We start from the raw sequence: 22,627 nt of genomic DNA, 5'->3' as shown, positions 1-22,627 counted from the left end.
AAGGTCCGAAACCCTAATTTTCTCTCGCAGAATTTCCCATAACAATTCTGAAAAATTCCTGAAACTATTTCAATCACTTCAGAACATTCCAAAGATACCGGAGCACTTCCGATAATCTTTCTCTCTCATATTTAGTGTCTGATCAATTCCAATGTACCGTCGGAACAATTTTGTTAACACCGAAACCACTCCGGTACTTCAATAAAATGATTTTGATGCCCCCAAAACTATTCCAGACATTCTCTCAATGACATACCATGTTTATAACAAATGCATCAAGTACTATAAATAATATATATAAAACACTTCAGCGTGCGATCCTGACATGCCCAATCACTCACATACATGATTGTGAAACTCTTTCGGATCAATAGCTAACAACAGAGCCGGGACATCCATAATAGCTCTTGTTCGTGATTGAGTAACCTTCTACGATATCTTATAGTATCAATCCCACTTCTTTGAGATACCATGAATACCCTAGGTGAGACTTTGGTATCCTCATGATTCAACACTTGATCACTATACCGTTAACCATGATCCGGTTTTATTCTCTTTCTCGTATTGTATTCCGATGTCCTTGTATTTTACATTACAAAGTGTCTCACGATTGGGTGACATCGTAATACCGATATGGGCCCCGGGTATATCTCTCCATATTGTGGAGGAGCGATTCCCAATCTTGAGTCACCAAGTCGTCAGACATTCTTTCCAACATATATGAATACCACCTTTCTTACCTCCTTTTACGGTAGACTTCTGATGGTAACCAATGCATGCCTTCTGGGATGAGATCTCTTGATACTGTCATGGTCTAAGGATTCGTTTCATAAGATTACACATGGATAATACCATTAATAAGGAATAATGTCTCATAGTATATCCAATAAAACTGGGTCGGTTCAGTACCATTGTTCTTCTCAACAATCTACTCCCACTATTTTCAGTATTACCAATACTCATGATCAGGAAAACATGATCATCAAACAACAAATGGGCTATTTATAGAGGTCGTACTAGGGACACTTATTTGTTCATTCTTATACACGTGCTCATGAGTTTTCATTTGAATCTCATATTCAAGACACAAAGCAGTTATAGCATACTAGAATAAACTTAACCACAAAACTTCGAGTAATAATAATGAACACTTCATTATTGCCTCAAGGGCATAACTCCTTAAGTCTCTCACTCGCAGTAGAGCCAATAATCTAGTTGCGTGAGTTTACAAACACCAAGGGCCACCACCTAGTCCGACGAGCCTCCACGTCGATGTCGCGGGAGAGATAGACCCCACCTCCATCGGCGGCGGCGCTTTTCTTTCTTGGTTATTAACGACTCCATAATTTCTGAATTTTTTAATTCACCGAAATAGTATTAGGACCGTGAGCTAAGAAATAGGGTATTAAACTATTAATTGACAACATACCATGGCTTTCTCTAAATTTTTTTGACTAGTTTTGTCAATGTCAAATACAAAGGCTTTGGAAGAGGACATCATTCCAAGCAGGCCCATAACCAAAATCCCAAACGGCAAATAAAGATGCACCAATGTATGATCTGTATTAGGCTTTAATATAAATGGGCCATGTTTTTCTTTCCCTTTTTCATTTCATGTTTTGTTGCTTACTTCTTCCGCCACGTTTAAAATATCCGTAGCACGACTCTTTCCTAACAAGAGAATAAAAATCCCTAAAAAAACAAGAGAATAAAAGATGAAAACAAAGTAAATGCAAATTTAAAGAATTATTTGACGAGTTTTATGGTACAGTATTTTTGTTGCCCCATTTCCTTTTTCAGACTGAACTACTCTCTTATATATTCCCTAAAAAAAAACTATTCTCTTATTTCGAACAACAAACAGTGAGGAAAGTGTCCGATTCTCATGAAAGCATAAAATATACCCAATTTTAACAGCGCGAAATAAGAATCCCTATCGCGCATACTCTTTGCTTCCGCCCATCCCCTCCTCCTCCCCCACGTCCTCGCCGTCGATGGAGGCGGAGAAGCAGCAGCAGAGGCAGCAGAAGCCGCAGCGCCCGCGCCGCAAGGCGCAGAAGCGGAGGCTCGACGACGAGGCCGCGGCCTCGGCCGCCGCCGCCGCCGCAGCCGCCGCTGCCTCCGCCGCCGCCGCCTCCGCCGCCTCGTCGCCGCTCGGCAGCGCCGACGCCGACGACGACAACGAGGACGACGACGAGGGCTCCGCCGGGCCCGAGATCTGCTGCCGCCACTCGCAGGCGGCGGTCGCCCGCGAGGTCCGCACGCAGGTCGACGCCCTCCAGCACTGCTTCTCCTGGACCCACGCCGACCGCGCCACGGGCAAGCGCGCCACCACCGTCCTCGCCGAGCTCGCGAAGAACGGTAACTCCCCCAAACCCTCGCCAACCGTACCGATCCGTGCTCTTCCCCGTTACTGAGGTGGATCTGCTCGCTGCTTCTGATGCAGAGGAGGTTGTCAACGTAATCGTGGAGGGCGGCGCCGTGCCGGTGCTCGTGTGCCACCTGAAGGTGCCCCCTACGGAGGCGGCGGCGGGGGAGGAGCAGCAGCCCCGCCCGTTCGAGCACGAGGTCGAGAAGGGCGCTGCCTTCGCTCTTGGGCTTCTCGCCGTAAAGGTTCAGCCGATTAATTTCCTCTCTGCACTTCAGTTCATGAGATTTCGCTTCCATCCCATTGCAATTGCTTGTATTATTCGTATAATCCGATTGTCTGTGCTACGGCCGTCTCAAATGTCCCATTTCTGTAGCAAAATGCAAGAGGAAAAATACCACTCTCTTCCATTTCACCTTGTTATCCATATGTCTGTAAATGTAACCTGGCACGCCCTTAAGTATCTACAACCTTGGCTTCGAGTGGATTATGCTTCAGTTTGCTAGTTCCCTTTAAGGAATCCATGAATATTAGTATTTCTGTTCTTCGACATGACTATTTCATTATTTGTTTATAGCTATATCCTATATTACTCTCAGAATTGTAGTAACTTATTACTTGGTGTGTTTGGTTAACAGCCTGAACACCAACAACTTATAGTCGATGCTGGTGCCCTACCCCTACTGGTGAGTCTCCTCAGAAGGCATAAAAATGCTACGAATACCAGGGCAGTTAACAGCCTTATCAGGAGAGCAGCTGATGCAATTACCAATCTAGCTCATGAAAATAGCAACATCAAAACTTGTATCAGGTGCGTTCCACTCACTTCTGACCGTCCAATGCTGCTTTTCCTTGAGAGTTCTGTGATCACTAATGGTTTTGATTCACTGCAGAATTGAAGGTGGAATCCCACCTCTGGTTGAATTGTTGGAATCACAGGATATTAAAGTGCAGAGGGCAGCTGCAGGGGCGTTGAGGACTTTGGCTTTTAAAAACGACGAAAACAAAACCCTGGTAAGAACAGAAACAAGTTGAAAATAAATGTAACCAACATTGATTGTATAGTATAACATCAGACTTGCATCCACCTTTGTCCATGTATACTATTTGCTTGCTTCTAGATGTTAATTTTACCCCTTAAATCCTTAATGCAGATTGTTGATTGCAATGCATTGCCAACTTTGATCCTAATGCTGCGGTCGGAGGATGCTGCAATTCACTATGAAGCAGTAAGACACTGAGAATTCAATTTTTCTTCATCAATTGCACTTCTCTGGCTGAGCCCGTTTTCATTTTTAGGATGGTGCTTACTTGTCAATTGTCATGCATGTATTACTTATGCATTAAACGCGATTACAGGAAAACACAATCATGATTTAGTGTTTTGCTGTTTTCTCTAGTTTTCTACAATCTTGAATCATCAGTTTTCATCAGGCCTCGTGGAATGTAAACTTCAAACTGCAGTGCCTGAACAGCTCAATGTTGAACCGTAGTACTATATATTGGTTGTCAAGCCTCCATATCTATTTTTTTGTTCAAGTTGCAATGGAACTTACTTTTGATTGGCACAGTGGAACTTGCAGAGTTCCAGTTGGCATTATACATAATTTACATTAGGAGCAATGCATAAATATAATGTTTCCTGGCATGGAAGGTGTGAACCATTAATATTTGCCTAGAAAGAATACATAAGTCCTTTATCAATGACAGTGGTCTTAAAATAAACGTGTGAACACTGGTAAGTTAGCACAGTTCTACTGATGTATATACTAGAACCAACTTCCGATAAACAGTTATGGTGCACCATATCGTTATTGGTATGCATTAGATCCAATTTCCAAAATAAATTGTACTGTTTCTTTGAGAGTGATTTTAACCTGTCTGATACGCATCTAAATGTAGCTTTGTTGGTATGAAATAGAGAGTTGCTATACTTGATTGGGCAAAATATACCTGGTGCATGAATGTTGCCAAGTATATGGGCATGACACTAAAATTTCTTGAAAATGTCTGATGACATCGTTCAGAGTGATAGCAACTCATACTGCACAAAGTGCAGTACAAGCAATGACGCTACACAAAATGTATTTGTCTAAATATGATGGTTATCAGAAGAATAAATTGCATCAGAGGTTGTCAGGCTTCCTGTTTGTATTTAGGTGTTTGAACTAAACATTAGCCTATCATGAACTTGTTTAATTGAGCTCGTTAGGTCCATCCATTGGTAAATTGATTGACGGAAACTTAATTTGACATGGAAGCTGCTTAATTGGTATAACAAGTTTGAGGTTCATAGTTGGTAGAGTCAAGTACCTTTACAATTGGTGCTTGACCAATTAGTACAATTGGTCAAGCTGAGGCCTTGAAGAAGACTTAGAGGCTATAATTGAAGTTAAGAGCCTTAATGTCACAACTAGGCAAGTGTGAAGACCTTTTTTCTGCCACCTTACTGAAATTGGGCCTAAGTAGTACACATCTGAGCAAGCTGAGACCTTGAGGAAGCTTGCCTGGCTAAAATTGAAGTTAAGAACCTTAATGCCACAACTAGGCAAGTCCGAGGATCTGTCCTGCAGTTTCATATGTTTGGTGAAATTGTATTAGTGCTTGCTAAACAGTAGTTATGCTTTTCGGCGTGTTACAGAAACTAGATCTTTTTTTTTGAACCTTAGAAACAAGGTCTTCAACTCTTGCATCAAATAATAACTGAATTTATTGCCCATATTCATTGCAAACAGTAAGATAGTGCTAGGGTTAGTTGATCATGTAGAATTTATATAAAAAATGGTCTCATTATTTGCCTCTAGTTTTTAACCAGGTAGTTCCCTGTCCTTGTAAAGTTCTTTTCAGGATCCAACATATATCATGATTATCTTGCATGAAATCACCCTAATTGTTCAACTAGCCATATGTATGCATGCCAGTAAGTTTTAAATACACTTTGTTGACATGCTAGGTTGGTGTCATTGGAAATTTGGTTCATTCATCCCCAAATATCAAGAAAGAGGTTCTCAATGCAGGGGCCTTGCAACCTGTAATTGGGCTATTAAGGTATGATCATCACATGCAGCTTATGATGATAGTTTTAAACTGTATCTGTAAATACTTGAATCCATATAACTTACTATTGTATTTGTTTGTTGGGTTCTGCTAAAGTACTGCCGGAAATTCAAATTCTATATGCTTTTGGTTCTAGTTCTGCATGAAAGTACACACTTGCGTACTGATGTACTGTGAAGATACCATCGCACATGTTTTTCTGAATGCTGATTAACTTTGTTGCTTAGGGTGAGAATGATATGTCAGTTACAATGATATAATCTTAAGAGATTTCCAAGTATAAGCTTGCATATATCAAATCAAATTATCCTCTAACCCAGATTCCTAGAAGGTGTTTTATTGTAATCGCAGTCTCAGTATATGAAGGCATGATAGTGTCATGCGTCTGCTTTCTTGATGATTCAAATAACCTTTGCTTCATCTTTCTTTTGCAGTTCCTGCTGTACCGAAAGCCAAAGAGAAGCTGCTTTGTTGCTAGGGCAGTTTGCTTCGGCTGAGTCTGAGTGCAAGGTGCTTAAGGATGCTTCATTCTCCTTGTTATTATTCTCTTATGATGAGTGATGAAGTGGAAGAGCAGTAATAAAATGAAGTGCCCTTTCCCTAACATAATACTACAATTGATCAACTGCATGTTACAAAAGCAAGAAATTGTTTTGTGAACTGTAATTACCAAATATTTTATTTCAGACAAGAAAGAGTTGGAGATGGTGAATGAAAAGAATACAGAATGTTGTTTTGACCTATCCTGTTTAAATATGCATATACATGTTTTGACAGGTCCATATTGTGCAACGGGGTGCAGTCCGACCACTAATTGAAATGCTACAGTCAGCTGACTTCCAACTCAGGGAGATGGCTGCATTTGCCCTTGGGAGGCTCGCACAGGTAACATTTCTCATTCCGTTGTCCTGTTGTACTCAACAATGGTAATCTTACTGTTTATGTTTTGTCGGCCGGTTTTATTGTATGCATTTAAGGGAGGTATTGTAGCTAAACAAGACTAATAATGTCATTCCCTTTTCATGGTCCCCCTTAGCTGCGAACATTTCTATAATGGGATTGGAAATAAAACAACAGTCTATTAGTTTTAGTGCGGTATCTCCCTGTTTAGAATGTGCTTCCACGTTTTATGTTTATTTTTAGCTTAATTAGCCTGTATGGCCACTCTAAGAGCAAAGCGTTTGTTTCTCAGGACACACATAACCAAGCAGGTATTGCATACAATGGTGGGTTGTTGCCTTTACTGAAGCTTCTCGACTCAAAAAATGGTTCTCTGCAACATAATGCTGCATTTGCACTTTACGGAGTTGCGGACAATGAGGTAATTCATGATTATTCAAACCAAAATGTAGCAAAGTTTCTGAAGCCAGAATGTCTCGTTTTCTTTGCTGAAAAGGGAATGTACTCATGTAGTCATGTTCCATATCAGTTTCATGTAAGCTTCTTACTTTAATGTTTTCACAATAATTTTCTTATTATAGGACTATGTCTCTGACTTCGTTAAAGTTGGAGGTGTCCAAAAGTTGCAGGATGGAGAATTTATTGTACAGGTACACCTAGTCGTCAACAATCATAGCATATATTAGTTACTTTCCTTGTAAGTAGCCGAGTTTGGTTAAGCACTTCAATTTCAGGCTACAAAGGACTGTGTAGCTAAGACGTTAAAGAGGCTGGAGGAGAAGATAAATGGACGGGTAAGCTCTGCTCACTGCTATGTTTTCTTTTGTTTGTCACACTATGGTATCTGCTCCAGGCTCCAGCTGACTCTCACATGATCTTTTCCAGGTGCTAAAGCACTTGGTTTATCTCATGAGAGTAGGAGAAAAGTCTGTGCAGAGGCGTGTTGCTCTGGCTCTTGCACACCTCTGTGCCCCTGAAGATCAAAGAACAATATTTATTGATAATAATGGTATGAACAATTAGACATTCACCTTAGGTGTTCCTTCTCGTATTTTTTGTTTTCCATTGATTAAATTCTGGGTTAATTCAGGTCTCGACTTGCTTCTTGATCTTCTGGTTTCGGTGAGCCCAAAACATCAACAGGATGGTTCGGTAGCACTGTTCAAATTGGCGAACAAAACTGCAGCACTCTCTCCGATGGATGCGGCACCTCCATCTCCAAGATCGCAGGTTAGCAGAAAAAGGGTGGTTTGTCTTCAGTTTTGTTACTGAAGTGAATGTAGTGGGGTTATGAGCTCAATATGGTGTATTGTACAAAAGCTCTTATTGTGTAATCAACGAGGGAAAGGGCTATTGGTCAAACAAAAATCCACAATAGCATATGTTTAACCCTGGCTGGTTCCAACCATAGTTACTGAAGCTGGACCGGACGAGTGGTTCAACTGGGTGTTTCGAATTAAACTGGGTAGCAGTCCAACCAGATGCTCTCCCCACCATTCTAAAAATAGCAGGCAGCTGTCAGTACTAGAACACACATTCTGGGGTCTGTGAGTGTGCTGCATCGAATGAGCATGATCAGCTGGACCATCCATGTTTCTTGTCCCCTGTTTGGGAATAATCTACTTTGGCCATAATTTTATATCGTACTAGTGGAAATTATTATCTTATTTGTTTTATTGGATCAACGGTCGCCGGACCATTGAATCAGTGAAGGAAATGCTCTCCAGGTTGATCACCAGTCTGGTTTCAATGGCTATGGCTTCATCTAAATAGAATCAAGATTTGAACAAGACCTTCTGCAATAAACTTAGCTACAGATGAATTGTTAAATCAAGATGGACGAGGCCATCAGTATTATGTACAACCTCTGTTCAGAAATAAGCGACTCAACTTTGTCTAGATACGGATGTATCTACACACTGAAATGCGTTTAAAATGCAACCAACCCAGGCACTAGCACCCGTTGGCATTTTTATAGAAGAAAACTCCTGAGCACCCGCCGAACCCAAGGTTCGAACCCGGGTGGGCAGCATGCGCTTCCGCACGCCTTGCCACCAGACCGACGGTTTGTTCCTGAAATGCGTTTAGATACATCCGTATCTTGACAAAGTTGAGTCACTTATTTCCAAACAGAGGGAGTATTTTGTTATACAAGACTTGATATATTGGGAAACCTTGTTAAGAATATCCAGGATAGGGCAAGGTAGAACCTGCTAACTACTAACTAAGAATAGGTCAACAACAACATCAAAGCTGTTTTCCTAAGCAAGTTGGGGTAGGCTAGATATGAAACCCAACAGAAATAAAAGGAAACCAAAACAAGAAGAAGGAAACAAGAGAGTAAAGCCAGATGATGGAAGATCTGTATCCAACAGATTGCACATGGCACGGTTTGTAGGAAATAATAATTCAGGGAAGTTCTTGCACACATACTCTTAATGTAGTAAGCACTTCAATTTGTAGCCTGAAATTAAAGTGCTTAACCAAATTATTCAGGAAATTTCATGCACACATACATAATTCTGTTTATTGTTGTTACCAAATATATTTCCAACTGCAGGTTTATCTTGGCGAGCAATATGTGAACAGTTCGACACTTTCAGACGTCATGTTCTTGGTGGAAGGTTGGTGGCGTTTCTGGACCCTGCCGTAACAGAAGTAATTTTAAATAATTGTTTTTTCATTAGGACAATGATGTCCATGTTCCTTGTGATCCGCAGGAAAGCGCTTTTATGCACACAGAATTACTTTGCTTGCTTCTTCAGATGCATTCCGTGCAATGTTTGATGGTGGATATAGGGTCAGTCTCGACATGACATAATATTCCCTTGTTGTTGGAGGTTGTGGATCTTGCTTCCTAGTTGTTGTGCTTACATGAACCTCACTATTTGCTTAACCAGGAAAAGGATGCAAGAGACATAGAAATTCCAAATATCAGGTGGGATGTGTTCGAACTCATGATGAGGTCAGTAAATCACCGAGCTTTCTTACTTGCTCCTTGCCCATGGCCCGTTGGTGAATCTGCATTGTCTGTTGATTCATTGTTCTCTTACATGAGAAGGCCTGCTAATTAAGATTGGAAACATCTTATTTGTTTTATGCAGATTTATCTATACAGGGTCAGTGTTAGTAACCAGCGACCTTGCTCAGGATCTTCTTAGAGCTGCCGATCAGTATCTGTTAGAAGGCCTGAAACGTCTCTGTGAATATACAATTGCGCAGGTGATTAGGAATGTTACTCCTAAGCTCTATGTTTGAACTGCCGATTGGGTCTGATTTATAATATTTAATACCTTGCAGGATGTTAACTTAGAGAATGTCTCTGATATGTATGACTTATCAGAAGCCTTCAATGCCATGTCACTGAGACATACATGCATGTTGTTTATTCTGGAGCAGTTTGACAAGATCTGCACAAGACCTGGGTATCCTAACTTAGGGCCACCACATCTTGTATATAATTCGACACACTTGAAGCAACAAGTTTCGTCTAACTTGCCATTTTTGAATGCAGTTTCTCTCAGCTAATCCAGCGCGTCATCCCCGAGCTCCGCAACTTCTTCGCTAAGGCACTAAGACCAAGCCACCGGAGTGCGCAGCCATGAGTCCCGCCCACATTCGTTGTTGACAACACCACCACCATCTGACAGTTGCTGCTGGAGATCGTGTACAGCTAAAGTTTCTGCCTTTCTGGTTATGGGCATTGCCGGTGGTAAGGTTATTCATCTGTTGCGGGCGCATGGTGGCCGGGTCCTCAATTAACACCAGCAACAATGCAACATCGTTTTATTCAATTGAACAGTGGCCATCATACTAAGAGCAAGTGTATGGTCATAGAGAGATTCAGTCCTGGCCGTCTGTGATAGGTTTAGTTGGTTGGCCCTGACCAGATTTTTCTGTCTTGGCATAGTTATGGAGTTCTTAGAGGGTCACTTCTGGTTCATTGTTCTGATTATGTCCATGTATGAGGTGTGGCGACGATAAGCTCGCGCCGTGTATTGTTGTAGCAGCAATCTGTGTTCTTCATGTTACCAGCCGTGCAGATGTTCAAGTCTTGTGTTTATAGCTTGTGGGTTTGTCTCGGTTCCTACAGAACTGTGCTGTTTCATGTGAAATTCTCAGGTTATACTCTTGCTCAGGTTGGTGTTGGCGTCTACTTCTAACTTGACATGGTATTCTTTACTAAGCATGCGTTTAGACTACTGTACAATTTTCTTGTTCGACGTGGAAAGTAACCTCTGTTTGCCATTTCTCTACTACTATAGTACACGAGTTTTTGAATTTGAATTAGCCATCTACCACTGTGCAAAGCCAAATATTAGCCGTTGATTTGTCCCACTGGATGAATATCTACCGTCCATCAATAGACAACCCAATTGATCTAACGGCTGAAATGTCTTGGATTCGCTCTGTACGGACGCGCGCCAAAACTATAGGTTGTAGGACTTTCTAGACTTGTCGTGGCGCTGCCAGCTCCCTCTGCTATCTCCCAATTCTCGCCGGCCCAGGCGCAAATCCGCTCGCTGATGCACGCGAAGAGCAAGCGCAGGAGCAGCGCTAACTGCAGCACTGCAGCAGACCACCTTGGGAGAGTAGAACTCCGGCCAGAGCTACGCATCGGAGCTGAGTACAAGTTTGACGCTGTCCGTCGGAGCAACCTAGCATCTGCTGATCGACCGGGTCCTCCAGACCAAGCTCGAGGCTGCCCGTCGGAGCAGCATCCGCCGGTCGTCCGGGTGCTCTGGCCCGAGTTCGAGCCATCTGCAGCCGTAAGTTGTCCTGGTCTCCTTGGAGATTCAGATCCGTTTCTTAGGCTTCCATCTCTGCTGCCCCGCCCCCATCCCTGCATGAGCATTCATCCGGCAATGCACACAACAATTCGCTGATTCCATGGCTCGATTTGGCAATATCAAGAGTGGTTAAGAAGAGAAAAGGGGAGAGGATTTTTTTTTTTGCCTCGATTTCATCGGATGAGGGCTGAAGGAAGAGAGAGTTGTTTTCTGCCTCGGTCCAGTACACGAGACGGCCAACTCTGTAGAGCTTTTTTACTAATCCAAATTGGGACTGAATAAACGACTGCACTTGACATTGTTTAGCACGCCAAAACTGAATAAACGACTGCACTTGCTCATACAGCAGTTCAGCACATTGCCTCATTTTTTGTGTGTATTGTCAAGTCAGTGTCTGGTATATATTGTCGTACTCCCTAAATAAGAGTCGTGATTTTTGTTTATAAACGGCAAGAAGTAGCTATATATGTGTTGTTTTATTTGTCAATTTCGAACTTTTATCACAACTGAGAGAGCGCAAAAAAATAAGGTGTGCCTACCTCTAATTTTTCTGGGTCAGCCAGCAACAAAGTTTTTACAACCAAATTACTTATCTAGCTCTATTTATTTTCAGGTCTGCACAATCAACTTTGAAAATCCAGCCAATTCAATAACAACAACATATCATCGATCTTTAGCAATACTCGACCAAAATGGTTAGCAATGAGTTGAATAGCTCCTGAAAAAAGCTACTTCCATAAACGAAATTTGCTTGTGTCATTAATCTTCCGGTATCAAAATTGTAAAATAGACACAATACTTTTAAACCATTATTTCCCAATCTTATCTTAGAACTTACGTGCATAGCACGTACCTTCTACTAGTAAATATAGTATAGTAATTGCCTGCGAGTTTGAGCATACCCGGATAAAAGCATCTCCAACAGGCGCGGCATAACGCACCCGAGCGGCAAAAAAAAACCCGCGGCATAACGCACCCGAGCGGCAAAAAAAACCCGCTAGTTTGGCGCGCGCGGGCGCCCGCGCGAACCCCAGCGCGACGCGGGAAAAAGGCACTCGAGGTAAAATCTTTACCGCGCCCGCGCTTTCGCGCTATCCCGCGTGCGCTATGTGCGCTATAAAGGCGAAGTGACGCGCGCACACCAAACGCCGAACTTTCCGCGTGTCTTCGCCTCCGTCTCTCTCTCCCTCTCTCCACCGCTCTACCTCCCGCGCCGACGCTCCACCCCCGGCTCCGGCAAGATGCCTCTGCGTCGCCGCTCCACCTCCGGCTACCGCGAGCAGGCAGAGATGCTCGCGCCGCCATCGCTGGCTGTCACCGGAGGATGTCGCCGCCATGGAAGCATTCTACGCTCAAAAGAAGGAGCAGAAGGCGAAGAAGAAGGCCGACCGCGACAGGCGCTGCGCTGAGTCGGCGGCGAGGAAGGCGGAGAGGGCGGAGAAGGCGGCGCGGAGGGCGGAGGAGAAGAAGAGAGGCGCCGGACCATCGACGAACATGCCCACCTCCTCCTCCTTCGAGTGGACGACCACTCCGATCTCCGACACGACTCCGACTAGCGGATCGTCGGACTACGAGTGGGAGGACTCCGAGTAGATTAGTTTAGTTTAAATAAAATATCGGTGTTTGTTGAACTTTTAATATATTTCGTAATTTTTCAATTAAATTTTCATAATTTATTTGATTTGTTTGATCCGTTTCAAACGATATACGATTAAACTAGCCGTTCGCGTGGCGGCGCGCTTTTGGCGCTTCCGACGGAGGTCAAATTTCACCGCCCGCGCAAGCGCTGCATTTTGGCGCGTCCGACGGGCAAAGTTCGGTCAAGCGTGCGGCAACCGTTTACAGCGCGTCGAAAGGGAGGTATAGGGCGCCGAATTTTTGCGGAGATGCTCTAATGCGATGTCGATGTGGATCCCGGTCTCCATCACGCTTCAACTTGGATAATCTTCAACTCAAATAAGAAAAACATTGGATAATCTTTCCGACTAGGAACCATCCGAAGTGGAGAACGCATCGGTCTCCCATTGCTGCCACCGGTCTTCGCCATTATATAATCATCACGAGCGGATCCTCAATCTCCCAAAAATCCCAATAGAGAAAGGAAACAGAATCGACGTTCTCCCCTCTCTGCTTTTCCTGGCACCGACAGATCCACAGATAGGAAAATACAAGAAGAGAGGCAAGGAGCACCGACCAACCGTGCTGCACATTTGTTTTCTTCTTCCACGCAGAGGTGGAATGCCAGGACGCACGCACGCACTCCGCTCTGGACTAAGCATGCCCTGCTTAACTAAGAGTTCTTATTATGCAAACGACTGTTTTTTTATAGCACAGTACTAGTAGCAGTAGTTACGTGTTTGATTACTTTTTTTGAATTTGATTGATTGCCTGTTATTTTATGCCGACGGCAAGTTGGCCTTTGAACACAAACAAGAGCCACACACACGCACACCATTACTGTCAGCAGATAATGACATGTCTCAGATAAGTGATTAGATAACAAACCCACACACATGACACATACTCCTCTCTCTCTTTGTCTCTCTCTCGCGCGCTCAGCATCCAAGCAGTGGCTGGTGGTGGAGGGGAGGGGAGCGAGGCCGCGAGCTCCGGCCTGAAGGCGCCGGCCTCCTGCCCCGAGCTCAAGCATCCGTCAACCCGTAAGAATCTCTCCATCCCTGCTCAACTACCTCACCAACTCTCTTCCTGTCTCCGTTCCTTGTCAGTTAGATCTCAGGTTACAGAGCGTACTGCTATCCTGCCTGCCTAGCTTGCTGGGGCGAGCGCGTGCGCTTGCTAAAAATCCGCGGCATTTGGGTTTACTGGTGCAGATTCCGGCCCTGGTCGCTCCCAATCTGCTGCGCTTCTCTCGTTCTGCTCTGTTTCGAGTGAGTTAATCGCGGCTAGGGTCGATTCAGTACAAGTTCTGGAGGGTTACGGGAGCAGAAATTTACTTCTTGCCCGCTTGATCTGATAGCTGGCCGGGGTTTTGGGGGGTGACGGTAGTAGATTTGGGAGCAGTAGCATTACGGAGTTGGGAGTGTTTTCTTGCCAACTCTTTATCCCCCTTTCCTTTTTTTCCCCCTTCTCGAGGGTTAGTTAGATTTATATAAAGAGGCGAAAATATACCACAAATAGAGGAAGAATAACCTTGAGAGGGGATGGTCGAATATGTTTGGTTGTGTCCAAAGTGCGCCCTGCCTATTTTTTGATCATGGCCAAATATTGGTCTTTGTTTGCAGCTTTTTTGGCATGCCCGTGCTCCTTTACCAACTCTAGTTCATTTTTAGAGCAAAATGTTGGGCAGATCATGGTCAAGCAAATTCTCAAACGAATCTCTGGCTAGCCATATCTTTGGTAGGGCAAACTTGGGCGAAAACCAAACACGCCCGTAATATGCCGACTGTGGGAGAACACCCAATCAGGTTGCAGGGCTTATGTTCTGAAGCAGCTTCATACTTACACACTCAAAAAAAGAAGAAGGAAGCAGATTCATGTTGACATGAGTTCGGTTGAGAAAATCTTGACGTGAGTTAAACGTCAATTAAGTTGCACATTTGTCTGGCTGACATGAAGCCAAGTTAGCCACGTCAGTGCGACACCTGTGCAACTTATCATATGCCGCCAGGTTTTGGCCGTGCGTGCACAAACTTGCCAAGTTAGTGACCTGTCAATTTTGGCCATGCGTGCACAAACTTGCCAATTTAGTGACTGTCCACCACATTTTTCAAGTAGAACGACTAACGTGAACATCTTTGCCAAGTTCATAGACCATCCGCATGTTTTACTCTTGTTATATTCTTTTGTGTAGTTTAGCAAATTCCTTAGAGAATCCAAGACTTGGAAACCGTATCTGGATTATATCGTGCAATATGAAAGCAAATTAGCGCAACATGTGGAGGAAGCACGTTCACCGCCTGACCAAATCTGCGTTTGGCTACTCATCTTCTGAAAATATATGGAAGTATGAGTTTTTGTGCAATGCTATAAGCCTGGGAAAATAGCTTCAGTCTTCATTTCATTGTCCTGTATGCGTTCTTAGATTTCTGTGCAGTAATAAGTAAACTAGGAGAATCTTTCTTTCCCGCTTCAAAGTGTCTACTTTCTGCTGCTCAGAAAAATTTGTTCATTAACAACTGCTTAACTTTTTGCAGTACTTATGTCTGCCAATGGAGTCATCTACAACTGATGCCAGTGATAAGCATTTGGAGAGCTACCTGACATTGGGTTTGACAGTATCACAGTCAAAGAAAAGAGATAGTAAAGTTCCAAAGGTCCTGTCGCTTCTTGCAACATATCTTTGCAGAGCAGTTCAGAAGAATGAAAAGTTACTAGATTCTAAAAAGTAAAGGAGTCGACCACTATTTTTCATGGCCAAAGGATACCAGATCTTAGTATACAGCTCTACGCGGAACGCATTTTCAAGTATGCTGAGTGCAGTCCATCCTGCTTTGTGTTGGCACTTGTCTACATGGAGAGATATCTACAGCAGCCACATGTATACATGACACCCTTTAGTGTTCATCGCTTGCTAATTACAAGTGTGGTGGTTGCTGCCAAATTCACGGATGATGCGTAAGTACTCACAGTAACTGCTTTTCATTAATTATTTATATATCTGCTTGTCATGCAAGTTGTTTTTTAAGTAGCTCTCTGTACAGAAGGATGTAGCAAAGTAAGTGTTTCATTGATCTCACGCCCTACTAGCTAGGAGGCCGTGGATTGCTACGAAAACCACAGTAAAGTTAGTTGAAAGATTCAAACATGTTAAATTATCTGAAATCGTCATGCAAGTTTACTTGGATTGGTTGTCAAGTCACTGCCTCCAGATAATAGAAATATCTTGCAAATTACTGAAGAAAAATGCTACACCATTAGTTTTTTGTAGATTGTCTTATTGCAGTGCTGAAAACATCGACATCTCTTTAGGACTCAAGATAAAGATAAAGAAAATAATAGAGGCAATGTACTTTGGTCCAGATTTGATGGTAGCTTTAGATTAGTTAATAAACCAACTTCACTAGTTTATGTCTAGATTTGCTCTCTGGGTGTACTAACTACTAGCAGCGATTTGCATGGTTAGTTTTTTTTTTATAGTAAGCATTTTCTCTCTGTATATCTAAATAATTTTCCCAGTTATTTGCGCATTGTGCATTCATAGGAGCTGCTTGTCAATTCTGCTATTTTGTGTGTGCCTGCAAACAGCATGATTTCAGTTGTCCCTGTGTCTTTATTCTGATCTGTGGAACAGTGGTTAGCATGTGACTCCCAAAAAATGAGCTAGGTAGATCTTAGCATTTATGTTGTCTGCAGAAGAATGACAAACGTGTGTGCAGGTTTCCCAGTAACTTTCTCAATACATGCCTTGCAGGTTTTTCAACAATGCATTCTACGCTAGAGTAGGAGGAATCAGCACAATCGAGATGAATCGGCTTGAGCTGGATTTGTTGTTTAACCTGGACTTCAGGCTGAAAGTGAACCTGGAGACGTTTGGGAGCTACTGCTTGCAGCTGGAGAAACATGCAATGGCTTCACCAGAGAGACTGCCAGTTCAGCTTCTCTGTGTCAACGGATCTAAAGATTTAAGCTATGGCAGTAGCACTGATGAGTTTTGTCAGAGCAAGCTGGTGCGACAAAGTTACAGCAGTCAGGCTCTCCAAGGATGCAGCTGACCAAGTTATTTGCGGCCTACGGTTTTGCGACCTGATTACTGATTATTCTTTTAGATTTGACATTTGTTCATTCAGATTACGTTAAGTGGTTCTGGGAGTGTTTGATTAGTAGGGCATCAATTCTATTTTACTTCTACATCACAGTAGTTCTTGCAACCCACTTTGTTGAATTTTCGTCAGGGAGTTCGAAAAGAACAGGTCTGGACATTAGTCAGTCCTATGAGAACCGCTGTTGTGTAATTGGACCTTTTGCCAAGTATCCTATTAGCAGATGAACAATATTCAGTCGTATGAGAACAACCGTGATGTAATCTGGCTTTTTCCATGATTATGTTCGTTCTTTCTCTGTTGCTTCTCACTCTGCTGAGTCTCATGACATCTGGCGATTTCACTGGCATACAATTAACAAAGACACTCTGGGGAAACGAACTAGTTGAACTCTCCTACCTCATTATGTGAATTTTTGGTATCTGGGTCTAATTTGAACTGAAAAAAAGAAAGATGGAGTACCCCCTCTTCTAAGCAGGCCCTACGAATTTACAAAACAAATTACTTCAATGGACACAGACTATCAAAGCATGTAAACCAAACATTCAACTGAATACAAATTACTTCAGTGAACACAGACTATCAAAGCATGTAAACCAAACATTCAACTGAATATACCATTCAGATGTAGATCCAGGTCAGAATAATTGAGTTATGCTACACAGATATTATCAAAGCATGTAAACTGAACATGCAGCTGAATACTATTCAGATGTAGATCCAGGTTAGAATAATTAAGTGATGCTATGCTACTCTGGTTTCTTATAAAAGAGCATAAGCAAGCGGCTTATAGGATGAAATGAAAGCATCCAGACGGATGCCAATAGCTAATCCAACAAAAACAAATTACTTCAGTCAACACAGACACAAAGCATGTAAACCGAACATGCAACTGAATACTATTCAGATGTAGATTCAGGTTAGTAGAATAATTGAGTGGTGTACTCTGGTTTTCTTATAAAAGTAGCATAAGCAAGCAGCTTCTAGGATGAAATGAAAGCATCCAGACAGATGCCAATAGCTAATCCAACAAACCCATCAGGGTATAATTATACACAGCCCTAAAAGTAGAGCATTTATCATCACCCTAACACAAGTTCTCCTATCAACACAAACTCCCAGCCACTGGCCTTCTCCAAGCAATGTCCCGGTTCCGCAGCAATTTGAACATTCCAAACATTTACCCATCTTCAGTTCCAAAACAAGCGCTTAGAGGACAGACATTCTCCTCTTGGAGTTGAACACCCGCTGCGCATTCCCGAGTCTCCCTGCCATTATTTGTTCACGCACTGCTGGATCGAAGATGCTGCCAGCACCAGACATCAAGGAAGTTCGTGGTTGAGCAGGTGATGAACCAATAGCACCAGACATCAAGGAAGTTCGTGGTTGAGCAGGTGATGAACCAAGAGCTACTCTTTTCTGGATACTGTAGCATAGCTTGCTCGCATTTCCAGAACCTGCAATATTGTTCCTTGACTTCCACATTGGAGGGCTTGAGAACTTACTGCTGCTGCCAAACTCGAATCCTTTGAACTTTCCTCTGACATCAGGAGTTGCATCAACCGCCGGTTCTGCTGCTGCTTGTTGAATTGAATTATAAGTAGCCCGTGCTCTTGTTGGCATTTGGATATGGGACAGTCGAGACATTGGCCTCTTGTCAGGAAATACAGAGATCCTCTCTCTCTCGCTTGGTAGGATCGCAATCGAGGATCGCCTCTTAGGCTGGAGAGGGATCTGTCGCATCGTAGGAACTAAAGATACACGCCGTGCTTTACCAGCAGCCTTGCCTACAACTGCTTTGTTTATCACAGGGATGTTCTCTTTGTTCTGAACTGAAGTTCCCTTACCAGCAAGCCTCAGTCTGGAAGGGCCTGGCAGTGGCTGTATGTTGTTGCTTGCTTGTCTCTGCCTCATAGGAGCAAGTGGTGGTCTCTGCTGCCTCACGGGAGCAAATGATGGCCTCGTGGATGTGGATCTACCCGTATCCCTCGCAGCCTTCTTCTCATTAGCTAATTCATTCTCCAGCTCTCTAACCTGTACACAAGAAATGTTCATAAAAACAGTAGAAGAGAAAAATGCACACAGTAGAAAAGAGTCATGCATATACTTATGTTATGGGACGTAGGAAGTGATGAGTTCTGCATGATGAGTTCTCTTACTTACCCGCTGCTGATGAGTTCTGCATGCTTGCTCAGTCTCCCTTATCTGTTGCACAGCATTGATTATGTCAGAACTCAGTTCCATGTATGAAACTATTTTTTAGCCCGTCAGGCAGAAATGATAGTTGACACAACATACCTTATCCTGAAGTGTTCTGAAGACATTTTCGCGAGAAGCATATTTGAGCTGCATCAGTTGCAAGCTTTCGTTCAGCTTAGCATTTTCCTTTTCCTCATGACAGAGTTTTTCAGTCTGGAATTAAATTACCAGTTAATATAATGGCAAAGGCATTTTATAATTATTAGGCAAGGTAAAAATGAACGTACCATCTGCTTGAGCTTGAAATTTTCAGCTGGATCCACTTGTTTACGAGCAGGTCCATGTTCAATAGCTCGAACCCTACTAGCAAAATTAAGCGAGCAGAGAGTTTCTCCCGAATCTGTAGAGCTTGGACTAATCTGCACAAACATAAGTGTCTTGCAATCTCCACCTGCAACAGTTCATTCATGGTGTGAACATAGCATTCTTATCTCTTCGTCTTAGTGTTTTGACATTCCAATGCTGAGGATTTATAATCAATCATTTAGATATAGTGCACTTCTTGCATAACTCTTTTAGAATGTCTTAGTGTTTTGACATTCCAATGCTGAGGATTTATAATCAATCATTTAGATATAGTGCACTTCTTGCATAACTCTTTTAGAATGTCACTTACCTAATGAGCTTTGGAGCAGATGAGTTAGCTTGGAATTCCTATATTTGATAGCAAAAAATAAATTGAATTAGGCTATGCTTCTTCAAGTAGCTGAGCAAGATAGTTACTGAAAGCATGGGAATACTGAGTAAGACTGACCTATATGGGATGTGGGTATTTTTTGAGGCAAGGGCAGCAATAACATCACCCAGTGCAGAGAGTGATTTGTTGATGAACTTTGCCTCCTTCAGCCTCTCTCCTTCTACTTCAGTTTTAGTCAAGCGCTCACTTCCAGCAAGGTCAACCAACCACATGTGGCTTCTGCTCTTTTCCCCAGTCACCAAATGCTCACTCGTAACAGTGACTCTAACCAAGCTGCAAGTAGAATAGAAGTTCATATATGAAATGCTGAAAATAATACCATTAATATGTCAAGTATACTAACTTAACTCTAGTTGCTAATGGTCAATCATGGATATTGAGATGTGGCAGCTGATTCCGATATATGGGCTGAATTCATTAAAACAAGTGAGATACAAGTGCCGAAATTACCTATGGGAGCGGCTGCTCAGTTCATTTACACTGGTTGATCCAACAGATCTATTTCTAGCTCCAGCTTTCAGTTTCTCCCACACACCATCTATTGTATAAATTGGAGCTTCAACCAAACCAGGCACCTCTTGTGCCCCATCAGCACTTTGCTTTATGTCCAACCTTCAGATACAACAAGATATTATGCCCCATTCTTTACTATAATGCCAGAATAAACAAGAAGGAATGGAGATATACCTTTTTGATGTTTGTTCAGAGTTGTCATCAAGAAGGTCCCTGATTTTTTCATTATAGACTTCCAGTATACTCACGCAAAATGTGTATGCAACAGATGAGCTTCTCTCCTCAGAGATCCTGAACAGTTCTTCGAGAGCCCTGTAATTAACACCCCTATTCTCTGGAATACCTTCCATAGTGAAGGTTTTCCCAGTTCCGGTTTGCCCGTATGCAAAGATGCAAACATTGAAACCATCCATCACTGACCTCACGACTGGCAAGCTCTCAGCAAATACAGTCTCTGAAAGAAACAATTATTAGAATAAAATGCATTCCGATCAACATTTTATTTACCAGGAAATAAATTCATATCTAATATGTATTCAGGAAAGGAATGCACATGTGATTAATTCAATCGAATTATTGTTTATTAGTACAAATTGTTGCCTTGGGCATGCTTTTAGCCTCCATTCATATCACAAAACCATGAATCTGAAACAGAAGTTAGGGTATATCAAACAGAGCAGGAACAGTAATTATATACCTTGACCATCAGCCGGTCCAAAAACATGATCAAACTTAAAGCTCTTCTTCTCTTTCTCTGTGGGAGCATACTGAAGGTCAGTCTCCTGGGACGGATCGACCTCAACCACTGACGAGCACCCACGGGATATCTCATCGGCGCTTAGAGGCCGGCACCGGCAGAACACCCTGATGTTTCCCCTCAGCTCAATGAGCTCATTGTACAAACGACGCCGCACCGCACACTCAGCCGTGTACTTCTTCTTCAAGCCATCGAACCTTGGTGCACACTCCTCGTCACACTTGGCCACCTGCTGCTTGTACTTCTCCATCAGGTTGTTGTACCTGTCCCCTACAAGTAGAGCAAACAAGACCAAATGTCAACAATTATGCGAGCAACGAAGCAAATAGGGTTTGGATCCACCCTACTGTGCGAGCTTGTATGTGTACCTAGGACACACTCCTCAGCACACTTAGCCACCTGCTGCTTGTACTTCTCCATCAGGTTGTTGTACCTGTCCCCTACAAGTAGAGCAAACAAGACCAAATATCAAGAATTCTGCAAGCAACGATGCAAATAGGGTTTGGATCCGTCCTACTGTGCAAGCTTGTATGTGTACCTAGGAACCGGAGGGCGGCAGGGCGGTCAGGCGTTGCGATCCCCTTCAGCCGCGGCGACGGGATAGGGCAATCGTCTGCTTGATCCCCGAACTCCTGCAAGAAGAGGAAAACTAGAAATCATTAGCAAAGAACACAAATAGGTAGCAGAATATGGAGATAAACAGAAACAACTTGTCAGAGACAAATAGGAACTAAGTAGTAGTTCAGGAGATCTGAGCGGAAGAATCCCGAATTTCGCACCTCCAAGAAGCTGCGGAGAGCCTCGCCTGCAACCGCCGCATGTTCCTCCTCCACGATCTCCTCAGCCGCCGCGTGTTCCTCCTCGCTGGCAGGCACCGCGTCCTCGCCCGACACTGCGGACAAATTCCCCACCGTGAAACGGATCCCGACTAAACCCTACCGCTCAATTGCTCGCTACAGGACCGAGACCCGTACCTTTGGGCTGCTGGGGCATCGGCGCCAGCGACGCGGCGGACGGCGGGGGCGGCGCAGGGCTCGAATCGGCGGGCAACGCGTGGCGACTCGGGCTCCGGTGGTCCTCGGGCTCCACGGCGGCGCGCTCCTCCTCGCCTGCCAAAAAAAAAAAAAACTCGCCGTGAGACAACCAAATCCAAAACCCTCGCGACGGAACTCCAGAACGGCGCGCTGCGTACCTCGTGGCGGCTCCCGTGGTGGCGACGCCGGCGGCGGCGGGGACTGCGGCGAGGGGGATGAGGTGGCCGGATCCGCTCCCATCGCCGAGATCTGGGGCCCGGCGGCACGGGGGTGGAGGGTTTCGGGGGAGCGGCGGGCGTTGGAGAGGGCGGAGACTTGGTTCGAGGCGGGGAATTGAGGGTCACCGGAGCGGCGGGCGGGCGAGCGGGCGGAGGAAGGAGAGAGAAGGAAGAGAAAGTGAGATGCGAGGAGAGGCGGATTCGATTTTTGAACTGGTTTGGGGGCGTTTTGGTTGCTGGGAGGAGACGACCGTTGCCGATTTATTGCGGTTTTCTTTCCAGTTTTCGCCTCACGTTTTGGGTCAGCCTTGCGA

At 43.7% G+C, this 22,627-nt stretch overlaps 2 protein-coding genes and 1 pseudogene across 2 annotated transcripts; 2 read left to right on the top strand and 1 right to left on the bottom strand.

Annotated features, from left to right (window-relative positions):
• Positions 1–1,994: 1,994 nt before the first annotated feature.
• On the top strand, positions 1,995–10,246 carry LOC124706623 (ARM REPEAT PROTEIN INTERACTING WITH ABF2-like). The gene is made up of 19 exons (XM_047238302.1): positions 1,995–2,361; positions 2,447–2,613; positions 3,007–3,179; positions 3,262–3,382; positions 3,523–3,597; positions 5,322–5,416; positions 5,860–5,935; positions 6,203–6,310; positions 6,618–6,746; positions 6,907–6,975; positions 7,060–7,119; positions 7,211–7,334; positions 7,416–7,555; positions 8,886–8,949; positions 9,046–9,125; positions 9,226–9,290; positions 9,430–9,547; positions 9,626–9,750; positions 9,840–10,246. The coding sequence occupies exons 1-19, from the start codon at positions 1,995–1,997 to the stop codon at positions 9,928–9,930; spliced, it is 2,247 nt and encodes a 748-aa protein (XP_047094258.1). The 3' UTR covers positions 9,931–10,246.
• Positions 10,247–13,670: 3,424 nt separating this feature from the next.
• LOC124706624 lies at positions 13,671–16,960 on the top strand (annotated as a pseudogene).
• An 864-nt stretch (positions 16,961–17,824) lies between these two features.
• LOC124647253 (kinesin-like protein KIN-14J) lies at positions 17,825–21,694 on the bottom strand. The gene is made up of 11 exons (XM_047187220.1): positions 21,600–21,694; positions 21,430–21,501; positions 21,002–21,331; positions 20,479–20,758; positions 20,242–20,403; positions 19,849–20,064; positions 19,711–19,748; positions 19,322–19,485; positions 19,134–19,247; positions 18,999–19,040; positions 17,825–18,869 (listed from the first exon to the last, which is right to left on the bottom strand). Exons 2-11 carry the CDS (start codon positions 21,479–21,481, stop codon positions 18,045–18,047), a joined length of 2,223 nt encoding a protein of 740 aa, XP_047043176.1. The 5' UTR covers positions 21,482–21,501; positions 21,600–21,694; the 3' UTR covers positions 17,825–18,044.
• Positions 21,695–22,627: the final 933 nt, after the last annotated feature.

This window comes from Lolium rigidum, chromosome 4 (assembly GCF_022539505.1).
Source record: "Lolium rigidum isolate FL_2022 chromosome 4, APGP_CSIRO_Lrig_0.1, whole genome shotgun sequence".
Classification (NCBI taxonomy): domain Eukaryota; kingdom Viridiplantae; phylum Streptophyta; class Magnoliopsida; order Poales; family Poaceae; genus Lolium; species Lolium rigidum.
This window is presented reverse-complemented; position numbering and strand designations above follow the sequence as displayed.